Source organism: Heloderma suspectum, chromosome 6 (assembly GCF_057233095.1).
Source record: "Heloderma suspectum isolate Gila_16-S chromosome 6, 16-S_ref, whole genome shotgun sequence".
In the NCBI taxonomy this organism is placed as follows: Eukaryota; Metazoa; Chordata; class Lepidosauria; order Squamata; family Helodermatidae; genus Heloderma; species Heloderma suspectum.
The window spans coordinates 37,502,127-37,519,785 of record NC_139463.1 but is presented as its reverse complement, the minus strand read 5'-3'; the positions used below and the strand labels follow the sequence as shown (position 1 = coordinate 37,519,785).

Here is a 17,659-nt window from a genome sequence, read left to right as displayed (position 1 = left end):
GAGAAGAGGGGGAGAGTGTTTTGCAGAAGGAGATTGAATGTGCCAAAGGAGCGAAGTATTAGCTGACCTTGCCAGCAGGGAAAAGAGAGACAAAGCAAAAGTTGCCGTTTATCAGAGAAGCGGGATGTGCCTTTTCCTTTTCCAAAAACTACCTCGCCTGTGCTTTAAGAAAGTAGATTTTCCTTTGCTTCCCAATCCTGTGCACTATTGGGAGAAAACTTAATGGATTTCAATGGCATGTACTTGGAATGGATTGGCTTCAGTTTAGTTATAGGAGTGTCTCGGCCCCTAAATTCCATCTCGATTGGGACGGTCAACAGAATAACAGCAGTCATATTTAGCATTTATGTATACTCTGGAGTCTGAAAGGGCTCTGTAGATGGGCAGGCTAGCCAAGCCAAAAATTGCGGGTGCCAGGTTCTCCCTCTGCCCTTCCCACTGCTGATGGAAGGTAAGAGCAGCGGTGTAGCGATAAACATTGAAGTGTAGGGGCTTCTCATGACAGTCCCCATAGCGGTGTCACCAAAGAGTGTCCAAGGATACAGGCAAAGATGGTCCAAGAATACAAGCAGCAGTGTTGATCTCTGTGTGGGTATATCAGGGGTGCAGAACACTGAGCCTGAGGTTCCAATCTGGCTGTCTGGAGTTCCCCGGAATGCCATGCGCCCTTCCCTGGCCCACCCCCTTTATCCTAACGGCTGGTTGCTTGGTGGTTTCCTGGGTTTTGCCTGTTCTGAAAGGATGAAATGTCTCTCCTAAGGCTTAGTTACTGGCAGTAAAAACTTCATGGTAAAATGTGCTGCCATTGTGTGGCAAATATAGAATATAAAATATGCTGCCATTGTTTAGGAACCTGCCATTTAGCAGCTTCCTAAACGGGATCCTGTGTACACAGTGGGAGGAGCGCGGAGGCAGTCTTTGCCTCCATGCTTCTCCCGCTCTATGTTTTTGCTACTCGGGCATTTTTGACCAGCTAGCCAGAGCTCTGTGGAAGGGGCGGGAAGCAGGCTGGGGAGGGCTAGCTCGTATCCCTGCTTCCCCGGTCCTCTCCCTCCTGCCCACAGAACCTCCCCCATTCCATCCCCTCTGAGGTAATGTGTAGCTCGGAGAGGCAGCTGGCGCGGTTCTCTCCGGGCAGCTGGCGCAGTTCTCTCCACCCATTCTCTCTGCGAGTGGGAGGGTACAGTGAGCTCAGACTCCTGTGTCAGAGGTCAGAGCACTGTCTCTGACCTCAGATTCAGGAATCTGAAGTATCCTGTGCCCCCCCCCCCCAACACTGACTAGCTAAAATATACTGGCGTTTCAGGGATTTGGGGGATTTTGGCCCACTCCCCTTTGCCGTTGGCCCCACCCACCACTGGAATACAGCTCCTGAGGGCGCCTCCAAAATTGAACTGGCCCTCAGGCTGAAAGAGGTTTGACACCCCTGTCGTAGGAGCTATGTGGGTGCTTTTCAGTTCAGTTCATCTACAGCGCAGGAGTACCCCAGAAATGTCTTTATTGGATTTTATTTCCATTCACTTCCAACTACTCCTGACCCTGTTGGCAATTAGCATTGATTGCGCCCCACATGAGAGTTTCTGGTGCAAAAGAGATTTCTACAACTGCCTAAAATCCAGGATTTTAATTACAATCAGTCCACCTTTCTTGGCTGCAAACTGTCCCGGCCGGTTCTGGTTAGGCTGAGCTGGTGATCCAAAATTGTATTAAACAGTGAGGTTTTCTCTTAGCAGAAACCTCAGCAGGCCTGAACTTACGTATTCTAGTTTCAGTAAGTGCTGATAAAATCAAGCAGGGTTTTTTGCTGCATTCACTTCCTCAGTTGGTGGATTGGACCCTTTAAGGCTGGAATCCTCTATGCCAGCCTTCTACAACCTGGTGCATTCCAGACAGGTTGTATTACAGACCCCATGCTGGTTAGGGATGATGGGGATTGCCGTCCAATCCCGCTGGAGGGCAGCAGGTTGGGAACGCACTTAACTGTGAGTAAATAATTGAACTCAGTTGGGCTGACTTTTGAGTAGGCATGGATAGGATTGCAGACTAAATCTTGGCTCATTTAGGGTGCAATCCTATGCAGGTAGGCGGCTGCCTCTGAACTTGGAGGTGACTACCTATCCAATGCAGGGCAGGAAAAGCATGGAGGGGATCGTTCCCTCCGCACTTCTCCTGCCCTGCATTTGTGGCTAGACAGATGATTTTGGCTGTCTAGCCACAGGAGGGCGGAGCGGGGGAGGAAGCTGCTGGATGACACTTTGGATGTGTTGTGCAGGCATTTCCGCCCTCCCCGCACTGGAACACCCCCCCCCCCCAGAATGCCCCGTTTTGGCCACTTCGCACTCCTCTTGCAAGTGCGGAGGATGGGACTGTTCCACGCTGCCTGCGGCAGCGCGGAAGTGAGGGAAGGTCAGTTCCCAGAAAACCAGACATCCTTTTGGCCATCTAGCCACTGACTAGCAGCCATAGGATTGCTCCCTTAAAGTTCTAATCCAGAGGTGCAAAAACTGCAGTGCATGGTCTGCATGCAGCCTGCCAACCTATTTTTGGCAGCTCGCCAAACCCCGCCCTCCCCTTCCCACCCCACAGGCATCTGCTGCTGGCCCAAGAATTGTGGCGGCGCTACCCTGGGTTTCTCTTGCCAGCACTAGCAAGGGTAGGGCAGTGGGGGAGAGTTCCCAGCAAAACGATCCTCAGCTAGAGAAGTTTCCTGAATCGAGGCTCCGTGCAGGCGCAGAGCCCTTATGTGTGAATGCACAGATGACCACTCAGAGAACTACAGTTACAGGTAAGCAACTGGCCTTTATCTCCAGTCCCTCTAGCAAAAAAGAGCCTTCCCTTATCTCCCAACTCCAGGCTTATTTTTGTGTGTATGTGCAAGCACGCACATATGTGCATATGGATATGCGCCCGATGCAGCCCTTGGGGCCAAAGAGGTTGTGCTCCCCTGCTATACATGTTTCCCTTTGATTACGCTCCATTAAACATGATGGGACTTACTTCCAAGTAAAAATGCACGTGCCTTTCATGTGTAAGGATTGTTTGAGTAAGTTTTGAATATTTTATTTCTGATTATGAAGGCATGCTTTCTGTTTTTTCCATCTTCCTTGACAGACTGGTACAGAGGATACACTCTTCGAAATAAATCCAAAAAGGTATGACATCATATTTTCTCATTCTCCTCCTCTTCCTCCTCCTCCTCCTCTCGTGTGTTTATGTTAAACTTCATCAGATCTTGAAATGTGCTGTTGTAATTTTAGTATGCAATTTCTGGTGCAACTTCCTCTTCCGTCAGACCTCCATCACACCTTCTTTCTCTCAAATCTTTCCAAAACATTGGTGGTGTTAGAAAACAAATATTTGCAGGGAGGTGTGAATTCTGCAATTTTGTGATCACAAAGCGAGAACATAACGTTTGATTTTAGGTGAAGAAGTGGGTATCTCAATACCCAGTTGGCCCCAGTTTCAGCATTAATATATATTTGTAGGTTTCTGGCACTTACGGTTTACAAAAGTAGGTTTGAAATGATGAGACGGGTGCTTGATGAAATCCGAAGGAAGTCAGAATGAGATTAAGCACAATTTGCAGTGGTTATTGAGTGGTAGGGATGTACACACTTTGTAGAATTCGCTCCATCTGTGTTTAGTGGATTGTCAGGCACCTTTTGTTCTGTCATCTGCTCACAGACAGATGTGAATTATTATTTTTTTGTCATGCGGGAAAATATGCAAATAATAATGTAAGAGGTTTCGTTACAATTTACATAATTTACCTTAGTGCCTAACATTTAGCGTATTGCCCCCCATTCAACTTCTCTTCAGCAGAAATGTGCATATTTTCCTATGAATAAATATGCATCAAATACAGGAAGTAAAAAAAAAAAAAATCTGAAAGTCCACAGACTGCGCTGCCTGAGGGGGTGGCTCCACAGCAGATTCTGCAGGTTGGATTCTTAGAAATCCAAGCTCATTTTAGTCTGTCTCGAATTTCTCCAGCATCCCTAGTGAGTGGAGTGTCAAAGCCCTGCATAGCTCCTCAGCTCTCTTCCAAGACTAGCAGAAGCAAAGCAGTTTATGCCAAATAAATTAAACAGGTGATGGAACCATCTAACATTGGCAAGTGAAGCAATGCCAAACTTTGTTACGGCGGGATGAAATAACTGCAGACATGTTGAGTGGAGTAGAACCTGAGGCTGCAAAGCATTTCATTAGGAACCTGTTTCCAGACGACCGAACTGGGAAAAATGAATGGCATTAGATGGGGCAGTAGGATGGGGCACTTGGTTTCCAGAACAGCCCCTATGCATGTAGGCCAGGGGTGTTGAACCTCAGGCCTGGGGGCCAAATCCAGCCCTCTGGGATTCCCCAGATAGCCATGCCCCCTCTGCCACATCACCAAGTAGTTGCCACTTCCCCACCCCACCCAGTTATTTGGTGGTTTCCTGGCTTTTGAATGATTCCCCCCCCCTCTAAAAGGTTGAAATGCCTCTCCTGAAGCTTAGTTCCTGGCAGGAAGAGCTTTAAACAAAGATATGCTGGTAGTTTGACCCCTCCCCCTTTGACTTTGGCCCCACCCCTTGACTTCGGCCCTGCCCACCACTGGAATGCAGCCGCCGAGAGCTTCTCCAAATTTGAATTCGGCCCTTTGGCTGAAACAGGTTCTGCATCCCTGATCTAGGTTCTCTGAGCACACCGTTTGGATCCCTGCCAAGAGCTAGTTTACAGATGCTCAGAAAAGCCGCCCATGTACAGTTTGTACATGAGAGATGTGCATGTGCATGGGAGATGTGCAGGTGTATGTACATGTGAGATGTGCAGGTGTATGTACATGTGAGATGTGCATGTACATGTGAGATGTGCATGTGTATGTACATGGGAGATGTGCATGTGAGATGTGTATGTACATGGGAGATGTGCATGTGAGATGTGCATGTGTATGTACATGGGGGATGTGCATGGGAGATGTGCATGTGTATGTGCATGGGAGATGTGCATGGGAGAAGTGCATGTATATGTACATGGAAGATGTGCATGTGTATGTACATGGGAGATGTGCATGTGAAATGTGCATGGGTATGTACATGGGAGATGTGCATGTGTGTGTACACAGGAGATGTGCATGGGAGATGTGAATGTGTATGTTCATGGAAGAACTGTATGTACATGGGGGATGTGCATGGGAGATGTGCATGGGAGATGTGTATGTGTATGTTCATGGGAGAAGTGTATGTACATGGGGGATGTGCATGGGAGATGCCAATTGAGGATGTGTAGTTTGAGAGGGGGAAGGCTGCCCCTCTGTTCCCGTGCCATGCTTGTTTTTATACCCTGTTCTGTTGTCTGAAAAGGGCTAGATATGCTTGCCGAGCAGAATGTTCATTGCTCCCCCAATGGTATAGTCATGTTGTGATGGACTACGGCCAGCAATGAGATTTTGCATTCTCCTTTTTGTGGATAGATTTGACATGATTGCATTTGCAGTTTGTGCCAACGGGTGTTTCAATGGCAGATATAAAAGCCGTAAGTCTACCAGAATTCTTTGTGAGCACTGCCAAAATGTAATTGAGGATATAATTCATTATATTCTATAACTCGCTCTGTACAAGGCACCTAGAGAGAAAAATCCCAGCAGGCCTTATTAGAGGTTTCACAGATGTTACAAATCCTGGTAAGATTTGGAACTTGCTGGCTGACTTAGATAAATATGTAACCTACAAGCTGGCATTGTTTGCCGTCAGCGTGGAAAAGTATTAGAAGTCGGGGTTGTATGGTTGGTTGCAGTACCTTGTTGTGGAAATCATCTATGATGAACTGACAACATCAGGGGAAGTTTCTTTCTTTCTTTGTAATAGTATGTCTTCCTTGGACGTAGCTTCTTGTTGTGACCAGAACGTCATTTCCTGCAGCGTTTTGAAATTGTCCAGATATATTGTGATATCAAATACTGCTTTGTGAGGGCTTTTGGTTTGCAAATAGGTGTTAAGGAACAAATGACACAAACTAAGCAGATGTATTCAAGTTTGCGTACATTTTATGGATCAGAATCCAGCTTTTCTTGGTGCAAATTTTATTTTGATCCCCCCACCCTTTAAGGAGCAGAATGTACATATTCCACTGATGGTTGCATTCTGCTTATCACTGATCCCACACCTTCCCCAATAGAGTCTGAGAACTGGCTCCAGTATTTGATTTACCTTTTTCTTTTTTTTAAATGCAGTCATTTATCTTCAAGCCACCCCAAATTGTCTCAAAGGTAGAACTACGTCTTCCAAGAAACATGGGGCTGCTACCCTTTCCCCTCTGCCACATATCTGCAACTTGCCGCTTGTTCTCACAGCATCCAGCCCTCCGGGGTTTCCCAGATGACTATGGCCCTTTCCCCTGGCCTCACCCCCCTTTCCCCAATCATTGATAATTTGGTGGCTTCCTGACTTTTGTGCTGTTTTTTCCCCATTCTAAAAGTTTGAAACGCTTCTCTGTTACTGGCGTTAGAGCTTCAAGCTGTGAATATTTTCAGCAGACACATGCTTGCACTCGGCGCTTCAAACGGGGCATGCTCACATGGTTTGCGAGCAAAACAAAATTGTCAGGAATGAATCTGAGCATGTGGAGATGTCTGGCAGCTCAAATTCGGAATCAGAATGGGAACAGTCTGAACAGGTGGAGGCACCCTCTCTAGTGAGCCCAGATACGGCGAGACTTTCTTCCCAAGACCTTGACACACAGATGGCCCAGCCTAAACGGCTCCCCCCTTCCTCCACCGTGAGAACTCAAGTTTCGGAGGAGAGCGAGGGGCGTGACTTGAGGGACGCTAGGATTCTCAGAGCAGGAAAGTTAGGGGCAGAGCTCAGATGCTCTGCCAGGTTGGCCACTCATGGAAGGCAACATAGGAGGGAGCCATCCTCAGGGAAGGGCATCCCTGCCAAACAAGTCTGGCCGTGAAGTTCATGCCTGGACTTCTGGCAACTTCTCTAACTTCCACTTCATCTCCTCTATTGATGTTCATGGATGTGTGGATTGGCTGGTTCTGTGCAGTCTGAGAGTTTCCTGGAATCTGCATTTGTAAAGAGCTAGTGGAGTAGAGTTGTCCTGAGGCCTTGTTTCCTGGAGTGTGTTGATTGTGAGGGGAGGGGATGTAGGAACGTAGGAACGTGACAGCAATTCTCATACATCCCTATAAGAAAGAAAGAAAGAAAGAAAGAAAGAAAGAAAGAAAGAAAGGCATGGAATGAACTATTGGTGCAATTCTCTCAACACTCGTTTACAGAATATTGGACAGTATGGGCCTTTGGTCTGATCCAGCATGGCTCTTTTTACGCTACATATGAAAGGAAGGGTTTTAATCATGCTTGCCAGAGGGATGTGCCTGATCTCGTCTGATCTCAGAAGCTAAGCAGGGTCAGCCCTGGTTAGTACTTGGATGGGAGACTGCCTGGGAATCAGGCTTCCTGCATGGAGCAGGGGGTTGGACTCGATGGTTTTGTAGGCCTCTTCCAACCCTATGGTTCCATTCTATTCTATTCTATAATTTCTTCCAGCAATCCTGTATGCTTGCACTCTGTGCTATATGTGGCTGTATATCAGTTATAACCCAGGACTCCTAAGCATCTGATTTTTGTGAAACTAACTGCTTACTGTCCATTAACAGCTCAGTCTCTGACAGCATTAGGCAGAACTCGCACTGAAGGCGAATCTTCCAGGAAGATAAATGATTTCTGAACTGAAGATCTGAGCAACACAGGCAGGTCAATCCCACAGGGGAACCCCAACCACTCACGAGTTTTAGTTTATTGCCAGCAAATCATTTCGAGAGATCTAAAGAGACTCGGGGACATTTTGCATTTTGCACAGAACATCAATAAACAAACTGCTCCGGTCCAAAGGAGTCGAAGGCATTGATTATCTCACTCCAGCACAATGGATGCACTCCAAGATAGCAAAGCAGTCTGTTAGATTTTGGCAAGCTCTTCGTGAAAATCAGAGGGAGACTTTCCCATCAACACTGGGTTTGGATGCAGTTCTTAGAAAATGGATTATGGTAGCAGAAAGCTGGCTCGCCCCCCACCCCAAACAAGACAGACAGACAAACAAGGGAAGGGAAGGGAAGGGAAGGGAAGGGAAGGGAAGGGAAGGGAAGGGAAGGGAAGGGCAAGAAAAAATAGACTCATTTTGCTCAGTGGCAATGAAAAATAAAGACCCTGTATGTTGCATGGATGCCAGAAAAGCTAGGCTGTGCAAGTAACTACGTACATCAGCCGAACCTCTTTTGGCCCACGGGCCAAGTTCAATTTCAGAGAAGCTCTCTGGGGCCGCATTCCAGTGGTGGGTGGTGCCAGAGGCAAATGGGGTGGGTGCCTCTCCTTTGTGCTGCACAGTCTCAGTTTGCTGAAAAAGCATTTTGGCAGCCTCAAAGTATCAAAGGTAAGAGAGACATGGTTTCAGATGGGGGCATGTCAGCTAGGGAAGGCTTCACAGGCTGGATAGCAGAGCTCTGTGGGGAGGATTAGACCTGCAAACTGGATGTTCTGTACCCCTGGCTTAGTCCAACCTTCTCCAACCTGGCGCCCCCCAGATGTGTTGGACTACAACTCCCATCATGCCAGCCAGCATGAGACTGTGCTTGTTGGGAATGATGGTAATTGTAGACCCAACAGATCTGGAGGGTGCCACATTGGGCAAGCCTGGTTTAGATATAGATTGCAGGCATTATTTGGATTTGTTAAGTTATTCCCTGTGTTATCAGTCCTTTTTCTAATAATTATTAGGCTTTTTACCCTTTACTTTTTGCTGAGTTGGCACTTTTGGTGAACTACTTTTTCAGATGTCGAGATAGCCAAACTAGAATCCATTGGCATAAATCCTGTAATTGGGATTGTTGGTCCCAGTTTAATCTAATGCACGGAGGTTGAGTGTGATTCACCCTGCCCCTGTAAACATTTAGCCATTTTGGACTATAACTCCCATCATCCATGACAATTGCTCATGCTGGCTGGGCCTGATGAGGCTTGTAGTCCAAAACATCTGGAAGGCACCAGGTTGCTAACCCCTGTGACTGATCCTTCCTTTGCTGTGCTAGTTCTATTTGCAGCAATTTTTGTCAATGTAGAGAGGCTTGAAAAATGTTGAAATGGTACTGTCCTTTCTTCCATCTCATTCAGCTGTGCATATAGCTTTAGCTAGGGATGTCGGAGAAATCTGCAGAAAATTCAGATGAGTTCTGATTTGTATGAATCCGACCTGTGGGTTCTGCAGCGGACCTTTTTTTCCAAGTTGTGCTGATTCTGTGGACTGTTTCTTCTCTTTAGAGGCGGAATTTGCGCTAATTCACATTAGGAAGTCTGCATTAGCGCTAATGCAAATTAGCGCAAGCAGAATGGAATTCTGGAAATTCTGCCATCAACGACCGAACGGCAGAACGAAAGATGCCTGACAATTTGCGAAACACAGACGGAACAGATTTAATGAAATCCTCATGTCCCCAGCTACAGCACAAATCTCATGCTTCCCCTCCTCCACCTACCCCAAGCAAAGCATTTAAAAATACTCCTTTGGTGGAAATTCAGAGGTCAATCATTTTCTGGTGATGCTGGGCGTGAAGGTAAAAAACAACCACAAATATACATTTACAAAATCTATTGGTGCCTCAAATCGAAGAAGCCAAAAAGAGAAAGTCAGCAACAAACTATTGATCTGGATGGCTTTATGTGGTCAACGGAGAAGGGGTTGGGAAGAGAGTTCTGCCTCTGAGATTGAATTGGCAAGAGTGCCAGCAAGAAATTGGAGGCAGAGTTAAGGAGGAAAAGGACAAGGAGGGGGGAAAAAAAAGCAGCTGCAAAGCTTAGATTTTTATTAGCATTCAAACCTCTTGCAAAAATACCAAGGCCTGCTGGGACACTGGCTATTTTATTGTCCACTTGCTGTTTTATTGCTGGAGTAGGATTCAGAAGGAGCAGAAGCATTAATTCTGTAACGCTTTTAAGGACAAGGGATTCTGTGCTTCAGACTCCCCCCACCCCATTAATACACATATTAGTGTGACTCAGGGGCGTCATTTGGCAGGGCCACCTGGGCACGGGCCCCAGATCTTTTGAGCTGTCCTAATTGCCATTTTTTTAAACATTTTCCCATTGACTTGCATTGGAAAACAAAAACGGCCATAGCTTTTTTGGTTTGTATGATAAATACATGAAATTTTGAGGTTTGATAGCCCCCATGGAACTGATTGAATCTGCCAAATTTCAGGCAGTTAGGTCCAGTGGCCTTTGTGCTAGTCACAGGTAACATTTGCTATTTTCAAGAAAATCTGTCAAAGCAAAGAGCTATATTTTTTTTGTGCTTCCACATACATGCATGGAATTTGTGGACCTGCCAGCCCCCTTAGAGATGACTGAGCTTGCCAAATTTCAGACAGTTAGGCATAGTGGCTTTTGTGCTAGCCACAGGTAAAATGTGCTTTTTCCAAGAAAATGTGCCAAAGCAAAGAGCTATCATTTCTTTGTTCTTCCGCATAAGTGTATGGAATTTGGAAACCTGGCAGCCCCCATGGAGCTGATGGAACCTGCCCAATTTCAGGCAGTTAGGCCAAGTGACTTTTGTGCTAGTCACAGGTAAAGTTTGTAGGGATGGCGGAGAATTTCTCCATGAATCTCGGGGAGGCTGAATGCCAACGCATTCGGCCCCCCGAAATTGGCGGTGAAATTCTCCCCCCCCAGGATGGGACTTACCTCATGTGAATGTCCCTCTCGGCAGCGGGTCCCGGCGGCATTTCGGCGGCGTTTCGGCAGGGGCGGGGGTGGCAGCCGGTCTTCTGACCGGCTGTCGCCACCACCATTACAAAGTAAATGTAAAAACACACACACACACATGTGATAGGCTACGTAACGATTTACGTAGCCTATCACGGCTAGATTTCCAAAGTCAGCCGTGATAGGCTACGTAAATCGTTACATAGCCTATCATGGGTGACTCTGGGGGAAAAAAAGCGCGTACGCAAATGGCGGCGCCCATGGGCGCCGCCATATGCGTTCCTTATTTGGGCCCGGGTAGTCTACGTAAAGATTTACGTAGACTACGGCGAAAATAAGGGCAACGCTATATAAATACGTATATAAAAACGAAAATAAGGGCAACGCTCAAATAATCCCAAAGGGAGGGTTAGGACTATGTGGCGTCATGATCGAGAAACTGCTGGGGCTTTTAAATAGGTTCTACAGTTTTCAAAAAGCTAGAAAAAGCCCTCAGCCACCTCACCTCTTAAAGTTCATTTAAGTATGTGCAATCCTTACAAACCCTGCACAGCCTTCTAAATTCCTCTGAAGTACTACCTCTTTGAAAGAAGCCACTTGGCTTGGGGAATTCTCTCTGCCCCCCACCCCCATGCACATTTCCAATCACCATTCTTCTTTTCTTCTCCCCTCCCCTCCCCTCCCCTCCCCTCCCCTCCCCTGTTCTTTCTTTCTTTCTTTCTTTCTTTCTTTCTTTCTTTCTTTCTTTCTTTCTATTTATTGCATTTATAGCCCGCCTTTTTTCCTCTTGCAAGGAACCCAAGGTGGCTTACATTATCCTCCTCCTCTCCATTTTATCCTCACAACAACAACCCTGTGAGGTGGGTTGGGCTGAGAGTCTGTCACTGGCCCAAAGTCACCCGGTGAGCTTCCATGGCCGACGCTTGCTCCTTGGGAGGAAAGCTATGGCAAACCTAGACAGCATAGTAAGAAGCAGAAACATCACCTTGCTGACAAAGGTTGGTATAATCAAAGCTATGGTTTTCCCAGTACCAACATATGGCTGTGAGAGCTGGACTCTAAGGAAGGCTGAGTGCTGAAGAATTGATGCTTTTGAACTGTGGTGCTGGAGAAGACTCTTACGAGTCCCCTGGACTGCAAGGAGGTCAAATCAGTCCATCCTAAAGGAAATCAACCCTGACTGCTCATTGGAAGGACAGATACTGAAGCTGAAGCTGAAATATTTTGGCCACCTAATGCGAAGAGAAAACTCCCTGGAAAAGACCCTGATGCTGGAAAAGATTGAAGGCAAAAGGAGAAGGGGACAGCAGAGGATGAGATGGCTAGATAGCATCACCGATGCAATGAATATGAATTTGAGCACACTCCGGGAGAGAGCGCAGGACAGGAAGGCCTGGCGTGTTATGGTCCATGGGGTCACGAAGAGTCAGACATGACTTAACGACTGAACAACAACAACATGTATGCCTACTGAGAAGTCCCATTATGTTTAATGAGGCTTACCCTCAGGAAAGTGTGCATAGGACTCCAGCATAAGTTACTTTTGCAGGGAGGTTTGCACCTTGATGTTCTGCATGTTTACTCAGAATTAATCCTGAGTTTTGAGCATGGTACTGCAGGCTTAATACAGTGCCTACCCAGTTCCGTCTAATGAATTGACTACCCTTTCAGCTCAGTCCTATGCATGTTTTGTCATTTGTGGGTTTGGTGGGGTTTTTTGCATGAACTCTAGCTTCAGTGGTGAGGGAAAGGCACTTAGTGCACCCTCAGAGTTTCTCCATAACTGAGCTCAAGTTTTGAAAACAGACTCATTGGCTGAATCCTGGTGAAGTCTTGGCACAAATGAAGTTATGGGGAGGAAGATACAATGAGAGCTTGTGCATAACAAGCAGGAGGTAGAGAGGAGTTGCACAAAACAAGACATCTGTTTTTATGAGGAGTTGCTGGAGGATGGTAGGATGAGGAGGGATGGTTGCATGGAGGGGAATAGAATTGGTAGGGGGAGAATGTAAGTGCTCAGTGGTGAAAGAAAAACATTCTGCACATGCTTAGAGGCACTTTCTACTTAAGAACATAAGAAGAGCTGTGCTGCATCAGATCAAGGTCTATCTAGTCCAGCATTCTGTTCACACAGTGCCCAACCAGATGCCCATTGGAAACCCACAAGCAGGACATGAGTGCAATAGCACCTTCCCACCCATGTTCCCCTGCTGCTAACATTGGTGAAATGTAAATAAATTCTGGTCATTCAAAATTAGAATGCATGTATATCCTTCAGAAACTTTGCAGGTTTCCTGCCTGGGGGACACCTCTAATGACCTGTGTATTTTCTTACAAATTTACCCAAAAACTATTGGGGAAGGGGTGAATGGAAGGAAAAGCAAATCACTCCCTTCCCCAAACTGGAGAACTCCCCTTCCACATGAACTGCTGCACCTATCCTTCTGAACCTTCGCTGGTTTCTTACTTAGGGACAACTGTAGGCTGTCTGTAATTTTCAGAACAATGGTCCACAAGGAACATAAGGAGGTAAGTATGTCTTCTTTTGGAGACCTCAAAATTTCAAGGCCACCCTTGCACAAAAACCCTTGTGGCTATCATTCTGAAATTTGGCAGGCATGATCTCCTCTGATGGGGCAATGAATCCTGAAATTTTTGTCCAATTTTTCCAAGGAATAAAAAACGTTATTGGCAGTTCCCTTTAAAAGAAAATATAAACCCTTCACCTATTTTTCTGACATTGGGCAGATGTAATCTCCTTTTAGGGGGCTTCTATGCCTGAAATTATCCAGTTCTGACCAAGAGAAAAAAAGTCACAGTTTTTTTTTCTAATTTCCTATGGTAGTCAACAGGAAGCATAAAGACTCATTTTCCAAACCTTGACTCAGGGTTGGTGCCGAGCTGAAGTAGTCCGACTACAAATTGGCCCGAGCAGAAGCTTTGTTTTCCAAAATGCTGAATCGGGGTCTGAGTTGAAGTGGGGTGGGGGATCAGTGCCTACTTTTTGTGTATGTATGCATGCAGTCTATATACACACACAAGCACACTGCATGCATGCACCACACATACACACATATATATATTTGATGTGCGCTTAGACTCGTGTGTGTGTGTGTGTGTGTGTGTGTGTATGTGCAAATTTGTGTTAATGGGCCTGTGCCCTGGATCTTTTAAGACCCTAGCAATGCCCCTGGTGTGACTTCTACTAAAGATACTTGGGATTTATTTATTTTTTCAGGTTAAAAAGGACGGCACAGTTCAATTGTGACCACAAAGTGATAAACTTCTCGGGTGTGGGAATAAAGGCTGCAACCATTCTTAAGTGGTTAAGGGTCTAGTCCTCTGCACACTTATTTGGGAGTAAATCCAATTGAACTTTGTGGGATTTGTTGGAAATCCTACCTCTCTCCCCGTCCCCACTGGCTGCTATTAGCTTTGTGTGTGTGTGTGTGTGTGTGTGTGTGTGTGTAGATAACGCAACCTGTATTGTGCCATATGTTCCCTCCACCATATGACTAATAGCAGCTCCAGGGTGTGCGATTTGCATCAGGGGGTGTTAAACCCCCTTCCCTCATGCTGTGGTCTTGATCAAAATCCCCCCCCCAAAAAAAACAAAGTTGGGAGAGGTGGCATTACACAGGTGTTCTGGGAGTAGGGTGGCCACGTGTCTTATTTTACAAAAGACTGGCCTCTATTTGAAAGCTGCGTGAGGACGATCTTCTATGTTGAACGTGTCCTCTGTTTAAAGGGCTGTCCAGTCCAAGCCCAGTTTAAAGATAAAGGACACCAAGAGGGGAGAGCAGCAGGGGCCTCAAAGTTGCCCAGCCATATTTTGCACCCAAACAGTAGACTGAGCAGGCCCACCTGGTCACAGTCTTAGCGACTATGGTGAAATGTATTGTATTTCTATTTAAATTATAGCAATTCTTTCTAAATTTCCCTCATTGAATAGAAATGAGGACATGCAGATTTTATTCAAATCTGTGCCCTCTTTTGTCTGCTTTTGGGGTGATGCGTTAGTGGTGACCCTAACTGAGGGACAATTCGAGGTGTAAAAGGAAGTAAGGGGGAACGAGATGGAGAAAGGGGTGAAGATGCCATCTTGGCTGTGGCACCTCAGTTTTGAAAAGCCTCTACCCGCAGAGGCCCATCTGGTCCCTATGTTGTCTTCATATGGATGCCAGGTTGAAACGCAGCTATTTACCTAAGCTTTGGGGTCTTACTGACCATAAGTCAGATCTGATTTACCGGTGCTGATTTTATATACTGGATTGTTTGATATATTTTGGGGGGGTTGAATTGTTTTGATCAATTTTATCCTGCTCTGAGACCCATTGATGCTGGGTGGCCTAGAAATACTTCCATTAATAATAATAATGATGATAATGATGATGATGATGATGATTGAGATATAGAAAGAGAGCTGAATTACCTGCCTGGGGAGCAGGTCGTCTCCTCCCATATACACCTGCCCGGACCCTAAGATCTTCTTCAACGGTCCTTCTCTGGGAGCCCTCACAAAGGAAGTGTCATGGGTGGCTACTAAGAAGAGGGCCTTTTCTGCTGTGGCACCCCAGTTGTGGAATGAACTTCCCAGAGAGGCTTGCCTGGTGCCTACATTGTTCTCTCTTTGGCACCAGGTGAAGACCTTCTTATTTTCCTAGGCATTTTCATTTTTCAGTTTCTGTTTTAATCCGGTTACTGTATTTTAAATGTTTGCACAACAGCCAAGTTATATTTGGCTATTATTATTATTTTTTATGCTGTCATTCTAAACTTTTAAATGTTTATATTGTATGTTATCATCTTGTATTTTATGATTCTAATTGTAGTGAACTGCCCAGAGAGCTTCGGCTATTGGGTGGTATAGAAATGTGATAAAACCAGAAACCACCGCAACAGTAGTGTGGCAAAGATCAGCAGCCATTTCACCTGGTTGTAGTAGAGTAGGGGTGCAGAATCTCAAGCCTGGTGGCCAAATCCAGACCACCTGGGGTCACAGTTTGTCCCTCTGGGGTTTCCCCGATGGCTACACCCCTTTTTTCCAACCTCCAATCACTTGGTGGTTTCCTGGCATTTGTGCAGTTCTTTCCCCATTCTAAAAGGTTGGAATGCATCTCCTAAGTCTTTGTTGCTGGCAGAAAGACCTTCAAGCTACAATATGCCCTTGTTCTCTCCCCTTCTACCTTTGGCCCCGCCCACAACTGTAACGCGGCCCCCGAGAGTGTCTCCGGAATGGATTTTGGCCCTTGGGCTGAAAGAGGTTCCGCACCCCTGTAGTAGAGGGACAGTGGGGCCCACTCTGTCGGCTCAGCTGAGGGGAGGTGCCATTTGGTTCTTCCCCTCCCTGAATTGTCCATTCACAGTACTACGCAATGTTAAGAATTGGTGCCTGAATGCTTGTTTTCCTCTTCTCTGCCAGTTTCTTTTTCTCTGTGTGTCATGTCTTTTAGATTGTAAGCCTGCGGACAGAAGCTGCCTTGGTTACTAATCTGTGAACAGCCCATAGTAAATTTTAGGCACTTAATAAATTCTTGTTGTCATTAACGACAAATGTAACCAAACATGAAGATGCATCTTAAGATTTGAGAAATTAAAATAGGCACCAATCCTGAAATGTTGGGGCAATCAAGTACTTCTTTTAAATTATTATTATTATTATCATTATTATTAGTAATATTAATATTAATATTAATAATATTAATAAATAATTGTAGTAATAATAATAATATTGTTATAGGAAATTGTTGCATTTTGCTGTTGTTGCTGCTGATGTTGTTCATTTTACCTGTCCCTGAACCTCTGCTATGCATGCTTGTTTTGACGATTGCTTAAACTTCTAGCCCTCAGTGATATAGTAACGCCTTTCTCTTTTGATAAGGTGACTGTTTTGTCTTTCTCCCAGGGCATCTTCCCATCAACATACATCCATCTGAAAGAGGCAACAGTGCAAGATGGCGGGTAGGTTGCCAAGATGCTTTGCCAGGAGCAGGGGCGTCGCTAGGCTGCTAGGGTGCCGCTAGGTTGCTAGGGTGACCAGCCAGATGGGCAATTAATACATTTAATAAATAAATAAATAAATAAATAAATAATAGGCCTGGGCCCTGGGCCCAATTCTATTTCCTAGAGCCCTGGCTCTGTTCCCCAGAGCCCTGAGTGTCCATTGGTGGTGGATGGAAGTTTTTTTTCTTAGCTTAAGTGCCATGCAAAGGGTAGCTTTCAAGGGGGGTTGCAGCTGGGGAGGGAAGGGTTAATTTCCCCCTCCTCATATGTATGTATGTATGTATGTATTTATTTCATTTGTATACCACCCAAAAGCCGAAGCTCTCTGGGTGGTGCACAACAACCCAAACCATAAAATACTGTACAATAAAATACAAAGGATAAAATACAATATACATGGTTAAAAGTTTAAAGTTACAATACAAAAATAAAAGAGCCAGTGTGGTGTAGTGGCTAGAGAGTTGGACTGGGAGTTGGGAGATCCGGGTTCTAGTCCCCACTCGGCCATGGAAGCTCAGTGGGTGACTTTGGGCCAGTCACTGACTCTCAGCCCAGCCTACCTCACAGGGTTGTTGTGAGGATAAAATGGAGAGGAGGAGGATTATGTTTGCTGCCTTGGGTTCCTTATGGAGGGAAAAAAAGGCAGGATCTAAATGTAAGAAGGAAGGAAGGAAGGAAGGAAGGAAGGAAGGATAAACATGACCAAATAGAAGCTGGCAGCAGAGCATTTAAAAAAAACGAAAGAAACAATACCAGATAAAAGCAAACTGTACATGCTGCAACACCTCCATCCCCAATCCCTATATGGCAATTAAACTTAGGAAAAAAACCCTTCTCCATTGGTTTGGGATAATCTGGGGCATGGTGCAAATTAACTGAAGAATATTCTATTTGAGATTATTTCGATGAGAATT

At 45.7% G+C, this 17,659-nt stretch overlaps 1 protein-coding gene across 1 annotated transcript in view; it reads left to right on the top strand.

Annotated features, from left to right (window-relative positions):
- DOCK5 (dedicator of cytokinesis 5) overlaps window positions 1-17,659 on the top strand; it is a 234,958-nt gene that overhangs the window by 47,319 nt on the left and 169,980 nt on the right. The window contains exons 3-4 of the mRNA XM_084803950.1: window positions 3,112-3,152; window positions 16,648-16,703. Coding sequence (XP_084660076.1) covers window positions 3,112-3,152; window positions 16,648-16,703 — 97 coding nt within the window. The remainder of the gene's footprint in view (window positions 1-3,111; window positions 3,153-16,647; window positions 16,704-17,659) is intronic.